We start from the raw sequence: 12916 nt of genomic DNA, 5'->3' as shown, positions 1-12916 counted from the left end.
TAATCTTATATTTATTCAAAATACCTCAAATTAAGTACCAGTTGAACACAGGGGTCGATACAATCGACTATTGTCCACCTTCCCCAATCCGCCCTTGTGGGAAAAATTGAAAATAATAATAATGACCTCTGCCGATCAAACTCTCAACCCACAAGTCTTAAGTGTATTCATACATATATATATATATATATATATATATATATATATATATATGGGCAACACACACACACACACTAAATAAAAAAATGTTAGTAAGTAAATGTGTTTTAAAAAAGATTGTTAAATTTTCAGATTAACACCCGCACGATTTTCACTACAGTTTTAGGGTTAGGGTTTTAGGGTCAAGGTTAGGGTTAGGTAGGTAATCGTGTGGGTGTTAATCTCAAGATTTACGAAAAGATTTTCCAAAAAACTCACAGTTTGTAGGGAATAAATGTTTGTTGATCATATTTGAGAAAGATGTGTAGCTATTTTTTTTTTTTTTTGTTATGGTGAAGGACGGAGTTCGAAATATGAAAATGAAACCATTAAAGTGAAAGTATCTGTCATTACAGTATCGAAATGTGATTGTTTCAGTTTTGATACTGAAAGAGTTTTCTTTTACTGTCAGTGTTTTTCCTTCCTTTCTTTTGTATTTGTTGTTGGATAATCGTAAAGGTTCAGAAGAGAAAGTAGGAGTTGAAAGGATTTGTAAAGGTAGTAGAAAGAGGAAATTAGATTCTATTGGGGGGGAAAATGTTATTTTGCGTAGTTTAATGGATTTTATTCATAACTGTGTGTTATTTTGACGGAAAAAATGACACTGTGACCTAAGTTATGGTATTTAGAATATTAATTCCGATTCTTTCATTCAAGAAATTTGGAATTGTGTAAATGTATGAATTTTCAACATACACACACACACAGAAAAATCTGCCTTTTATAGATAAGATATATCTTTTTACTTCAGGAGCAAAGCAGTTGTTAAACCATTCAGTAAATATTTCTGCTGTCATCCATGATTTTTTATTGGCTCTCCAATGAACTGGTAATTTACTTGAGTCTACACCTTTCGTTGCACACAGACGAACTGATCGATTAATAACGGCTTTAACAAACAATCTCCTGAAGCATTGTTACATAACAAGAAAGTTACATGGTCTTCAGCTGCCTTAAAACCACTGGCACATTTCTCTGATTTTGCTATATATGTTCTGTTTGGCATTTTTTCCAAGAGAGACCAGTTTTATCTCTGTTGAAAACTTGGTCTGAAATATAACCACCTTCTTCAATTATTTTGGCTAGTTTTGGAAGAAATTCTTCAGCAGCAGTCTTATCTGCCGATGAAATTTCACCTCTCATTTTTATATTATGCAAGGAATTTTGTAAGCCATCCCATACTTGCAGCAAATTTATTCTTCTTTTTATCACTAGACAGATGTGATGCACTTGATGACTCCAGATCATTAATCATCTTGTAAAATCGTAATGCTATCTGTTTTATGGTTTTACCATCTACTGGTATCCTTTTTTTGATTGTTTTCTTCTAACCATAAAATTAAAGCTTTCTCCATTTTGTCTTGAATTATATTCCTTGTATATGACGACTTGGTAGAAAATTTTGTTCCAGAAGCTACAGATCATCTAACGGCAGTATCATTCACTTTGATCGTTCTTATCGTAGCTTCATTCAGGCAGAAAGCTGTACTCAAGGACGCTACACTTTCACCCTTACAAAGACAATCCAAAATATTCATCTTGGTCTCCAAAGAAATTGATGCTCTTTTATTTTTCTTAGATGTATCAATCAACATTTTGGGGTAGGTTATCACTATCACGATTACAAATAAAAAATATAACAGAGCATAAAACACGTGACATCTTTTGTATTAGACCTGATGCTAACGACTACCGCCGTGCACAGTCTGATGGAGCCACTAGAGGTATGTATAGTGTATAGGTCCTACCCACACTGAACACTGCTCTCTACTACTAATCGCTTGCTTGAAGTTTCACCCTTGAAAAAGTTCAAGTTACTCCTGCCACTTACCCGTGCTCCGTCCAACATCTTCACTTTGGAGCACTGGGCAGAGATCGCATCGCATTTGTGCACGCACTCATGCTCGATACTGCTGATGACAACGATGAGCATCACCTTAGCCATCGACCGCTGTCCCGGCCTCACAACATAACACATGGATACACACACTCGCGGTCGATATCATGACGACAGCCTTTCAATCACACTATATCAACGGCTGGTGCTGCACGCGAGCAGCCGGCAACGCTTCACAGCAGCATCCAAACACTGCTCTCTACTAATAATCGCTTGCTTGAAGTTTTCACCCTTGAGAGAGTCCGAGTTACTCCCGCCGTTTGCCCGCGCTTCATCCAATGCCTTCACTTCAGAGCACTGGGTAGAGATCACATCGCGTCCGTGCACCACCTCCCCTACCCCCACATATATATATATACACAGGAGGTCCTGAAATTAAAGCAACCAAAGTTTCGGGATTCAATAACTATCAATAAATGTGATAAGATGTGAAAATTATACATCATTATAAAAGCTTAATGTGTCTTGGTTTTCTTTCAGAACAAATTCAGATTTTTATTAGATAATGGCTATAGACCAAAATGCAATCATAATCCTCTACAACAGGAGTGAAAGTAATATAGCTATAGCAAAAAAGCTTAAAATTAACTGAACAACAGTCTGGAAAATTGTCAATAAATTTCAAGAAACTGGTTCCTCAGCAGATCAACCTGGATGTGACTGAAAAAGAAGTGTGTGTGTGAATCCTTCAGTTTATCAAAAGTACTAGAGAAAAGAGAAATCCTCATTGTTCAGTCAGAAAACTGGCTGCCACAGCAAAAATAAACTGAACATCAAAGTATCGAGTGCTAAAGGAGGATTCACTGTCATGAGGTATAAGGCCATGAGACTGGAGAGAATTCATCTTATCCTATGTCAGATTGCTGAAGGTACACTGCCCAACCTGGTGTTCACTGATGAAAAGAAATTTGACATCAAACAGATAGTAAGCCACCAGAATGACCGACTTTGGAGTGTCACTGGCTCCGTCAAGGGTAGACTCGTAAATCAACATCAAAATCCACAGTCAGTTATGGTATGGGCACTTGTGAGAGCCACTGGATGGTCTCCCCTTGTTTTTGTGCCCTTGGGTGTTAAAATTAACACACAGTGATACGTTAGCAACATTCTGGAAGCTGAACTGCTTCCATGGGCAAATGAGCACTTTCAAGGTACATCTTGGAGCCTCCAACAGGACTTGGCAGCATTCCACAGCTCCAAACAGACAAAACTCTGTATTCAGAAAAACATTCTGTCTTTCATATGCAAGGATGTATGGCCCTCAAGAAGCCCCGATCTCAACCGGTTAAATTTTTCTGCTTGGTCCATTTTGGAGATGAGGATCTCAAGTACTCATCATGCTTTGCTTGATACTCTGAAGGCAAAAATCCACCAGGAATGGGCTTCAATTCTGCAAGAATAGCTGTGTGCCATGTGTGAAGCATTCACACCTAGACTTAAGGCTGTGATTCAAAACAATGGTAGTCATATTGAATAGATGTGGTAGTGACATAATTGTGTTTCTTTTGCCACTGCATTGCAGCCTGAAATATATCAATATTTTGCTTTGACAAAATTGAAATAAGTTGGTTGCCTTAATTTTGGGACATCCTGTATGTATGTATGAATACATTATATAAATATTAGGTACATGTGTGGCTGTGTGTTAAGAAGTTTCCTTCTCAACCACATGGTTACTGGTTCAGTGCTACTGCATTACACTGTAGGCAAGTGTCTTCTAATATAGCCCTGGATCTGGTAGACAGAAACTGAAAGAAGCCCAATGTGTGTATATACAGGGTGTGATGGGTAAATTGTTGCCATTTCATATTTCTAATTTCACACATGCACATTGTTTGTTTTTGATTTCGTCGACTACAGTATAGTAGAGTCAGTTGAGCGCCGTCTGTGAAATAAACAGCACCATAACACAATTCACTCTGCCAAGAAATTTGGAAATAATATGCTGCACTGCATGGCATTCGTGCTGGAAGCTCCAATATGAACATTTCATAGTGTGTGTCAATCTGAGGACATGTACCAAGAGTAATAAAAATCAAACATCCAGTCAACATCATGGTGTTTGGAGTGACCAATAGTGATGGTGATGTTATGCCTCCATTCATCTTCCCACATAGCCTCAGACTCAACAAGGAGGCCTATGTCAAGAGGGTAGCTGCTGGAAGATCTTATGTCGGGCAACAGGATTGCACCATACCACACAAACAACCCAGTCATGGCTGTCAGACAATTTCTGCAACCACAACACCCCTAACATCTGGCCACCTAACTCCCCAGACTGCAAGCCCCTTGATTATGTATGTAGCACAGTTGAGCAAGAGACCAAAATAACTTCTTGTAATACCAAAGATGAACTGAAGGCAAGGATTATAGCACCATTCACCAACTCAAACAAGGAGACTGTCCAGAAGAGCTGCAGGAGATACCGAAGTCATCTGGAGGCCATGGTTGAAGCCAATGGCAAATTTATTGAATAAATTTACTCTTTAGTATTTCAAGATATTTTTATGTAATTTTGGTAAATAAATCTGCTAAGATGAGATGTCAGTCTTATTTTCATTTTTGCGTAATTTAGACAATTTATTCACTGCACTCTGTATATGTTTTTGTTTGTCCCCATCACCACTTGACAACTGGTGTTGGCTTGATTACATTGCCATAACTTAACAGTTTGGCAAAAGAGACCAATAAAATAAGTACCAGGGTTTAGAAAAATAAGTACTGGTGTTCAGTTGATTGACTAAAACCCCCTCAAAGTGGTGCCCATGAATGGCCAGTCTAATGACTGAAGTACAAGGGTGGGCTGAAAATTTCATAGGCTGGCTACAAAGGAGTGATGCAAAAGCTGTGAAATTTAGCATGCATTAATTTTAACCCTTCTTATTAATAATTGCATTGTTCCTTTCCAGATAAACTGATATCTGACTGCTCAAAGAAGACTTCAAAACTAACTAGTAGCAATTTCTCCTGAAAATGGACAAACTTTGGCATTGTGGTGTTATCAAGTACCTGCAGAAAAAGATTTTAGCCTTCAAAAGCATTCATACTGACATGGTTGCTACATTGGAGGATGGTGTTCCAGCTTTATCAACAGTACAAAAGTGAGCAGCTGAATTTAGGAGGGGAAGGTAGAGTTTTGAAGATGACCCAAGATCTGGACATCCTGCTACTGCCACCACCAAGGAAAACATTGATCTTGTTCACCACATGGTGATGGATGACAGGCAATTAACTACAAATCAAACAGACAATGCTATTAGCAAACTTGGCATGATTAAGGTTTCTGTTCATTAGGTGCCATATCTGACATCTGATCAAAAGCAGACTAGGCTAATCACATCACAGGAAAATCTAAGCCAGGATGAGTGTTGGGTTCATCACTTTGAGCCAGAGATGAGAGAATCCATGTAGAGAAAACACCCCTCCTCACCTACTCCAAGGGAAGCCAATGTTTCATCAGATGGAAACGTGATGATCTCAGTTTTTTTGGAGATGCAAATGGCATTCTGTTTATTGACTATCTTCAAAAGGGTCTCACCATCAATGAAGAGTATAATGACAACTTGCTGAGGTAGTTATGAAAGGCTATCGAGACCAAACGCACAGGGAAACTGATGAAAGGGATTTTGTTTCATTAGTACAATGCTCCAGCATACAAGTCCTTGGTTTCAGTGGCTGCAGTACGTGACTGTGATTTTGAAATGGTTGATCACCCTTCCTATTCTCTTGATTTGGCCCTATCTATTATCTGTTCCCCAGCATGAAAAAACACTTTCAATGGCTGGGTGAGTCAGCCAGGCATTTAAGAGAGTTTATTTCATGTGCACTCTTAATGCATGTTGTTTCAGTGCATCAGTCACATGCAAAACTGTCTGCACTGTTTGCCTAGTTGTGATTTCACTACACCTCATGTCCACAGTTGACACTGGTACAATGTATAGAGTTCAAACTTTTCTGCATATTGAGCAAAGCCATTTCTCTGACGATACTAAAACCTTGTCTTCTTTCCTACTTACTTACTTAGAGTCTTCACTAAATTTCAAGGGTTCACTTCTATTCCAGGAATTTCTTCTCCAATTCTTCTGTAAACTCAGCTATAAGAACTAGATTGTCAGCATCAAGGAGTTCCTGTGGACTACTGGTCTTGTACTCCTCTCTAAAGAATGGGAGGGAGTTAAATACAGAGCCTTGGTGGACCCCTAATTATATGCAATACTCATTGTTGACTCACTTTACTGACTGCATCTTTGTACAAGGCATGTGCAACCCTCTCAAGTCATTCATGTACACCTAGTTTCTTTAGTGCTCACAAGGTCACAGAGCATGGCATCCTGTAAAAAGCCATCTTCAAGTAAACAAAGGCTAGGTATACTGGCTCACTCTTAGCTAAGTATGTCTCCTACAGTTATCACAGCAAGAAGATTGCATCTGTAGTACCTACCTTTTCTGGACATAAAACTCAGATCAATTATACTTTGACCACCACCTTCACCTATACATCTGATCTGTAGTCCTGAGCAGTTTACACCCAGTTATTGTATATGTTATATACAACTCTTCTCTACATTCATAGTATCTAAATCTATTCACAACAGCAGCAAGAAGAGATAGATATGTATGGTATAGAAGATAGCTGAAAGCTCCTAAGAGACAACATACTGACTTAGGATGAAGTGGTGACGATTGATTAGAAGTTGCCGTGTATCTCATGAAGGAAATGACAAAGGGCTGTATGATTGAGGACACACTGCTTTACAAAACTCAACCACCCATGACAAAGCATACTCCGACACTAGGGTAGTTTTAAGAAGCTGAAATATTTTGTATTATGCCAAGCCTACATTTGCTGTTCCCTACCTATATCATCACCTTGCACCCTTGATTCTGCATCTCATCTACCTACTGCTCATAACTCCTTTTTCACCTATCTCTTTATTGCTTACATCCCTCTGTCTCTTCACTACCTGTGATGACCACATTGTCCACATCACTCTGACACCACCCACCCATCGCAAGTTCTATATGAAAAGAAACTACATTAGCTCATACTTACTCCTCTATCACACTTTCCCTTTCTAAATCAGGGATAAGAGACTGTCTGCACCCAATACACTCTAAGTTCACCCATTCTGTATCACTCTGAATCTATGACCAATGGAGGGCTTTCTCCAAGTCTTTCTTCTTCAAATTGTCTTTTCTTCTGTGTCAGATAAGCAGTTATTTTCAAGCCACTAACCACTAGTATGTTGGAAGGTACATTCTTCACCTGGAAAACACTTGTAACTTATAGTTATTCGCCTATCCTGCTTTCTGGTGTAAATACAATTTAAAACTATGTGATTGCAAGTAAACTGTTTGATCACATAGCTATGTTTGTATCTTTTTCCAATTAGAGCAACCATATACCTCCTCTCCACAACAGGACACCTATTTATGTCTTGCAAGTGACTTGATAACCTCACTGGTGCTGGTGGCACATAAAAAGTACTCAGTACATTCTGTAAAGTTGTTGGCATTAGGAAAGACATCCAGCCATAGAAACCATGCCAAAACAGACAGCAGAGATTGGGGCAGACATCAGACTAGCTAGCTACTGTCAAACTGTTCAACCTAAGCCAGCATGGAAGACAGACATTAAATGATGATGAAATATACATTTGCTGAAACTGACATCAGTATTTAGAATTCTCAATCAGCATTTTTTGGATGATTCAGGTCCCTGAAGACAGTGTAGGAGAGAGAATAGTGATGTTGTAGGAGAGAAATGTGTTCGCATGGATGATGGTACGCTTGCATTAAATGAGGATGCAAAGAAAGAGGTCTGGAGATGCCACTACGATAGATTGCTTAATAAAGAGAATGAATGGGAGAAAGAGAGCCTGCCTTATGTCGACCCAATAGAGGGACCAGCTATCCGAGTTGATAGTACCAGGGTAGATAAAGCAATTAAGAGTATGAAGACCGGGAAAGCCCCCGGCCCATCAGGAATCACTGCAGAGATGCTCAAAATATCTGGCAGTGTTGGCTATAGCCTAGTCACCCGTATTACGAACCAGGTGATACACGAAGGAGTCATACCCTATGACTGGTGTAGCAGCATCATAGTCAACTGCTACAAAGGTAAAGGGGACGCTTTAGATACAAATAATTACAGAGGCATCAAGCTGTTAGATCAGGTTATGAAAGTTACAGAGAGGGTCATAGCCCAACTAATTAGGGAGCGAATCAATTTAGATGAGATGCAGTTTGGGTTCGTGCCAGGTAAAAGCACTACTGATGCCTTATTTCTAGTGAGACAGTTGCAAGAGAAATACCTAGCTAAGGATAAACCTCTGTACCTGGCTTTCGTTGACATGGAGAAAGCCTTTGACAGGGTCCCCCGATCCCTTATCTGGTGGTCAATGAGGAAACTTGGGATAGAAGAATGGTTAGTGAGAGCTGTGCGAGCCATGTACAGAGATGCTGCCAGTAAGGTGAGGGTTGGAAATGAGTACAGCAATGAATTCCGGGTAGAGGTAGGGGTCCACCAAGGTTCCGTCCTCAGCCCCCTATTATTTACCATAGTCCTCCAGGCAATCACAGAGGAGTTCAAGACAGGTTGCCCCTGGGAGCTCCTCTATGCTGATGACCTTGCCCTAATTGCGGAGTCACTATCAGAACTAGAGGAGAAGTTTCAGGTGTGGAAGCAAGGTCTAGAATTGAAGGGCCTTAGAGTCAACCTAGCTAAAACCAAAATCCTAATAAGTAGGAAGGTAGATAAAACACAAACCCCTTCAGGTAGATGGCCCTGCTCAGTATGTAGAAAAGGAGTAGGTAGTAACTCTATAAGATGTACCCGGTGCAAGCTATGGACACATAAGAGGTGCAGCAACATCAAAGGCAGGTTAACTAGCAAGTTAGTTTTTGTTTGTGGCAGATGTTCAGGTGCAATAAAGACTGCAAACAAACAGGAAACAACTTCTATCTCATTCCAGGGTGAAAAACTAGAGGTAGTCGATAGCTTCCGCTATCTGGGCGACCAAGTTAGTAGTGGGGGTGGGTGCGCTGAAAGTGTAGCTGCTAGAATAAGAATAGCCTGGGCAAAGTTTAGAGAGCTCTTACCCCTGCTGGCGACAAAGGGACTCTCACTCAGAGTAAAAGGCAGACTGTATGACGCATGCGTACGAACAACCATGCTACATGGCAGTGAAACATGGGCTGTAACTGCTGAGGACATACGTAAGCTCGCAAGGAATGAAGCCAGTATGCTCCGTTGGATGTGTAATGTCAATGTGAATACCCGTCAGAGTGTAAGTATCTTGAGAGAAAAGCTGAACATTAGAAGCATCAGTTGTGGCGTGCAAGAGAGACGATTGCGCTGGTATGGACATGTGGTGAGAATGGAGGAGGATAGCTGCGTGAAAAAGTGCCACACCCTAACAGTTGAGGGAACCCGTGGAAGAGGTAGGCCCAGGAAGACCTGGGCTGAGGTGGTGAGGCAAGACCTTCGTACATTGGGCCTCACCGAGGCGATGACTACGGACCGAGACCTTTGGAAATGGGCTGTGCGTGAGAAGACCCGGCAAGCCAAGTAAGATCGTTGCCAGTGCCCCTGGACTGGTTCTTGTGCGGGTGGCACATGAGATGCACCATTTTGAGCGTGGCCGTTGCCAGTACCGCCTGACTGGCTCCTGTAGGATTTTCGAGCGAGATCGTTGCCAGTGCCCCTGGACTGGCTTGTGCGGGTGGCACATAAAAGACACCATTTCGAGCGTGGCCGTTTTCGTGCGGGTGACACGTAAAAGCACCCACTACACTCTCTGAGTGGTTGGCGTTAGGAAGGGCATCCAGCTGTAGAAACTCTGCCAAATCAGACTGGAGCCTGGTGTTGCCATCCGGTTTCACCAGTCCTCAGTCAAATCGTCCAACCCATGCTAGCATGGAAAGCGGGCGTTAAACGATGATGATGATGATGATGATTTATGTGCATTAACTACAACATTAGAGCATTTTAGCTCATATTTCTAACAATGTAGATGTTTCTTAACACCCTAGTCACATTTCGTGACAATTTTAAATTCTCCTTTTTGGTGAAATATTACAACCTGCTGTTTATATTGATTATATATATATATTACACACACATACACTCATCACTGAACTTACTGCTGACTCTCACCTTTGCTGAATGAACCACTGTACATAGCTTACATTAGTCATAAGTCATTCATCTACACCTAGTATCCTCCGTGACCAGGTCTTTGACAAAGTTCCTTACTCTGTCAAAGACCTTTTCCACATCAGCACTTCTACTGTAGTAGTCTCAATAGGAATATGGCACCAGCAGTACCTCCTCCAAAAATGAAGCTGAACTACATTTCATTTAGGCCAATTGTGTTCCTAATCAGTTTTGCGTTAACATTTCATAACCTGCTCCAGCAATTTGATGCCTCTGTAGTCACCTCTAGTGCATCTTCTTTGGCCTTGTAGCAGTTTATGCTGAAACTGCAACCCATCACTGAGTATGACACTTTTCTGTATTACCAAATTTACTATTTATGTAACTATTCTGTACCCTACTCAGCGAAATCTTTTAAGCATTTGGGTGGACTATCACTGAGAGCACAACTGCTTTCCTTACCTTTGCAATCCTCACTGCTCTGTCTACTTGGAAGACTGGCCCCCTTATCCCTGATCATCACATCATAGAACATGTGATAGAGAACCATGTCAACTGACAATACTCAGTTTTGCTGAAGCCTCTGGCTAAAACTTAGCAAAATACTCATTAAAGAAGAGATAGTACACACCTCACTCTGCCTTTTAAACAATGCATGCATCGCACTTGCCTATTACATGGCATACACTCCTACATCTCACCACCATACCTGTTCAGTGCCCTCACATCTCCCCAACTCACTATATCATGTCACTTATAATTGAGAGAAAAACAATCAGTTCATCAGGCTTTGTAAACAAACCTAAGAAAACATGGGAAATATCATTTTCGATATAAAAAACATGCAACCTATATGAAATGCAAACATGGATATCAACAAACCATTTGTACACACTGTTCCAGCCACTTGTATGCATGCATAGTCTATTTGTGGTTTGTTGTACAAATTTCAGCTCATTGGTGGAACAAAATTTTCTGAAGAAAATCTAATAGCTATCCACTTTATTCATTTAATGTACCACCAGTGTATTGTCCTCAGCACTTATATGCATGCATAATCTACTGGGGGCTTCTTTTTTTAAATTTAGTTTACTAAGCAAATGGGCTCCCAGTCAGGTATACACATGCATGATCTGCTAGTGGCTCTTTCATTAAATTCCAGCCCATTATGCAATTAATTTTCTTTCTTTTTTTTTTTAATTATTCAATTTATTTATTTTGAGAACTATTCATATATATAGATTGTCCCACTGTATAAGTGTAATAATGGATGGAAGGTAGAAGGGAAAAGGAAATGTGAAAGAAAGAGATGAGGGTAGCAAGGGTTCAGGGGCAGTCTCTGAAGAAAAGAGAGGTTTGGGAATAGTGGGGGGTAGACCAGAGAAGGAAGGATGAGTTGAGCCATACAAACTCTACACCTTACTCTTTGACACACACACACATAGATAGCTACCAATACTCTTTTTCTACTCTAGGCACAAGGTCCGAAACTGGTGTTGGTAGTGTTTATATTGGTTTTGGTCTACATAGTGGTGGTGGTAGTGAAAGTTGATTTATAAATAGACACACACAGATAGATAATCATTGCGTCTCAAGAAAATATATATAAAAAGACACCCACATATGCATGTTTCGTGATTATAGTTTTTCAAATTACTAACATTATTTTGATCTTAACAAAAAACCAAGAAGTGACCGTTTGACTCTGAAGAAAGCGTGGAATTTAATGTTAAATTTAGCCCAGATTCCGTATGGGCGAAATTAAAGACCGTATTCTGCAATTTGTGGTCGTACTTTACAATTTACATACATAAGCACGAAATGCCGAGGTAGATGGAAAGCGGAGATGCCTGTCTCTATGCATAATACATATACACTTCTACAACTACATACACAGATATATACACACACACACTACTGTATGTGCGAGTGTGCATAGATTCAATCGCCAGTCAAAATTCCCACGTATATATATATAAAATTTTAAAATAGGATAAAATCTATTAAAGAATTTATCAAGTAGTTAGCGTGAAAAACCTCATAAGGGAAAAATTCATATTTCCTTTTAAATTTTATATATATATACATATATATATAACCTTCTCTGTGTGTGTGTGTGTTTTGTGTATATGTATAAACACATCATTCTAAGTTTAACATGCGTCGTTGTAATAGACATGATCGTCATTCTTTTCTTTATCCGATTTTCAATTTTTAGTAAAATCCGAGTTTATATATTCATTTTTAAGTACACATTTAACTGTGTAATGCGATTTCATTATTTTTCTGAAAACTTCTTTAGTTCGATGAAAAATAATGAAATCAGACCCACACAGACTTTACATCAACTGCTTTTGGGTATGTTAACAAAGCGACAGACAATGTAAGAGACATTAAACAAAATACCCTAAAATTTACAAAAAAAAATAGACCTTGATGAAATAAATACTTTCCGATGAAATATCGTTGAATATATTCTATAATAGAATTAAAAACCACACGAAGATGAAACCTACTTGGAATATTCCTTGTTGCGGCATTTTGTTGAGCGGAATGGCAGCGGAGGCAACACTGGAATTATGGGAGTGCGCATGCTTACAATCTTGTTTATCTTCCTCTTTCATTTCTTCCGGAAAGTATTGTCATTGTCGCTTTTAAGCAAT

General features: G+C 39.6%; 1 protein-coding gene across 9 annotated transcripts in view; it reads right to left on the bottom strand.

Moving 5' to 3' along the window:
- LOC106877864 (COP9 signalosome complex subunit 1) overlaps positions 1 to 12916 on the bottom strand; it is a 129349-nt gene that overhangs the window by 102729 nt on the left and 13704 nt on the right. For 5 of the 9 annotated variants that reach the window (XM_014926897.3, XM_014926898.3, XM_014926904.3 and 2 more), the window contains exon 1: positions 12770 to 12906. The exons of the other annotated variants lie outside the window; for them this stretch is intronic. In XM_014926897.3, coding sequence (XP_014782383.1) covers positions 12770 to 12877 — 108 coding nt within the window. In that variant the 5' untranslated portion in view covers positions 12878 to 12906. Of the gene's footprint in view, positions 1 to 12769; positions 12907 to 12916 lie in introns of those variants that run through there. 9 annotated transcript variants of the gene reach the window in all.

This window comes from Octopus bimaculoides, chromosome 1 (genome assembly GCF_046866305.1).
Source record: "Octopus bimaculoides isolate indiv1 chromosome 1, ASM4686630v1, whole genome shotgun sequence".
In the NCBI taxonomy this organism is placed as follows: domain Eukaryota; kingdom Metazoa; phylum Mollusca; class Cephalopoda; order Octopoda; family Octopodidae; genus Octopus; species Octopus bimaculoides.
This window is presented reverse-complemented; position numbering and strand designations above follow the sequence as displayed.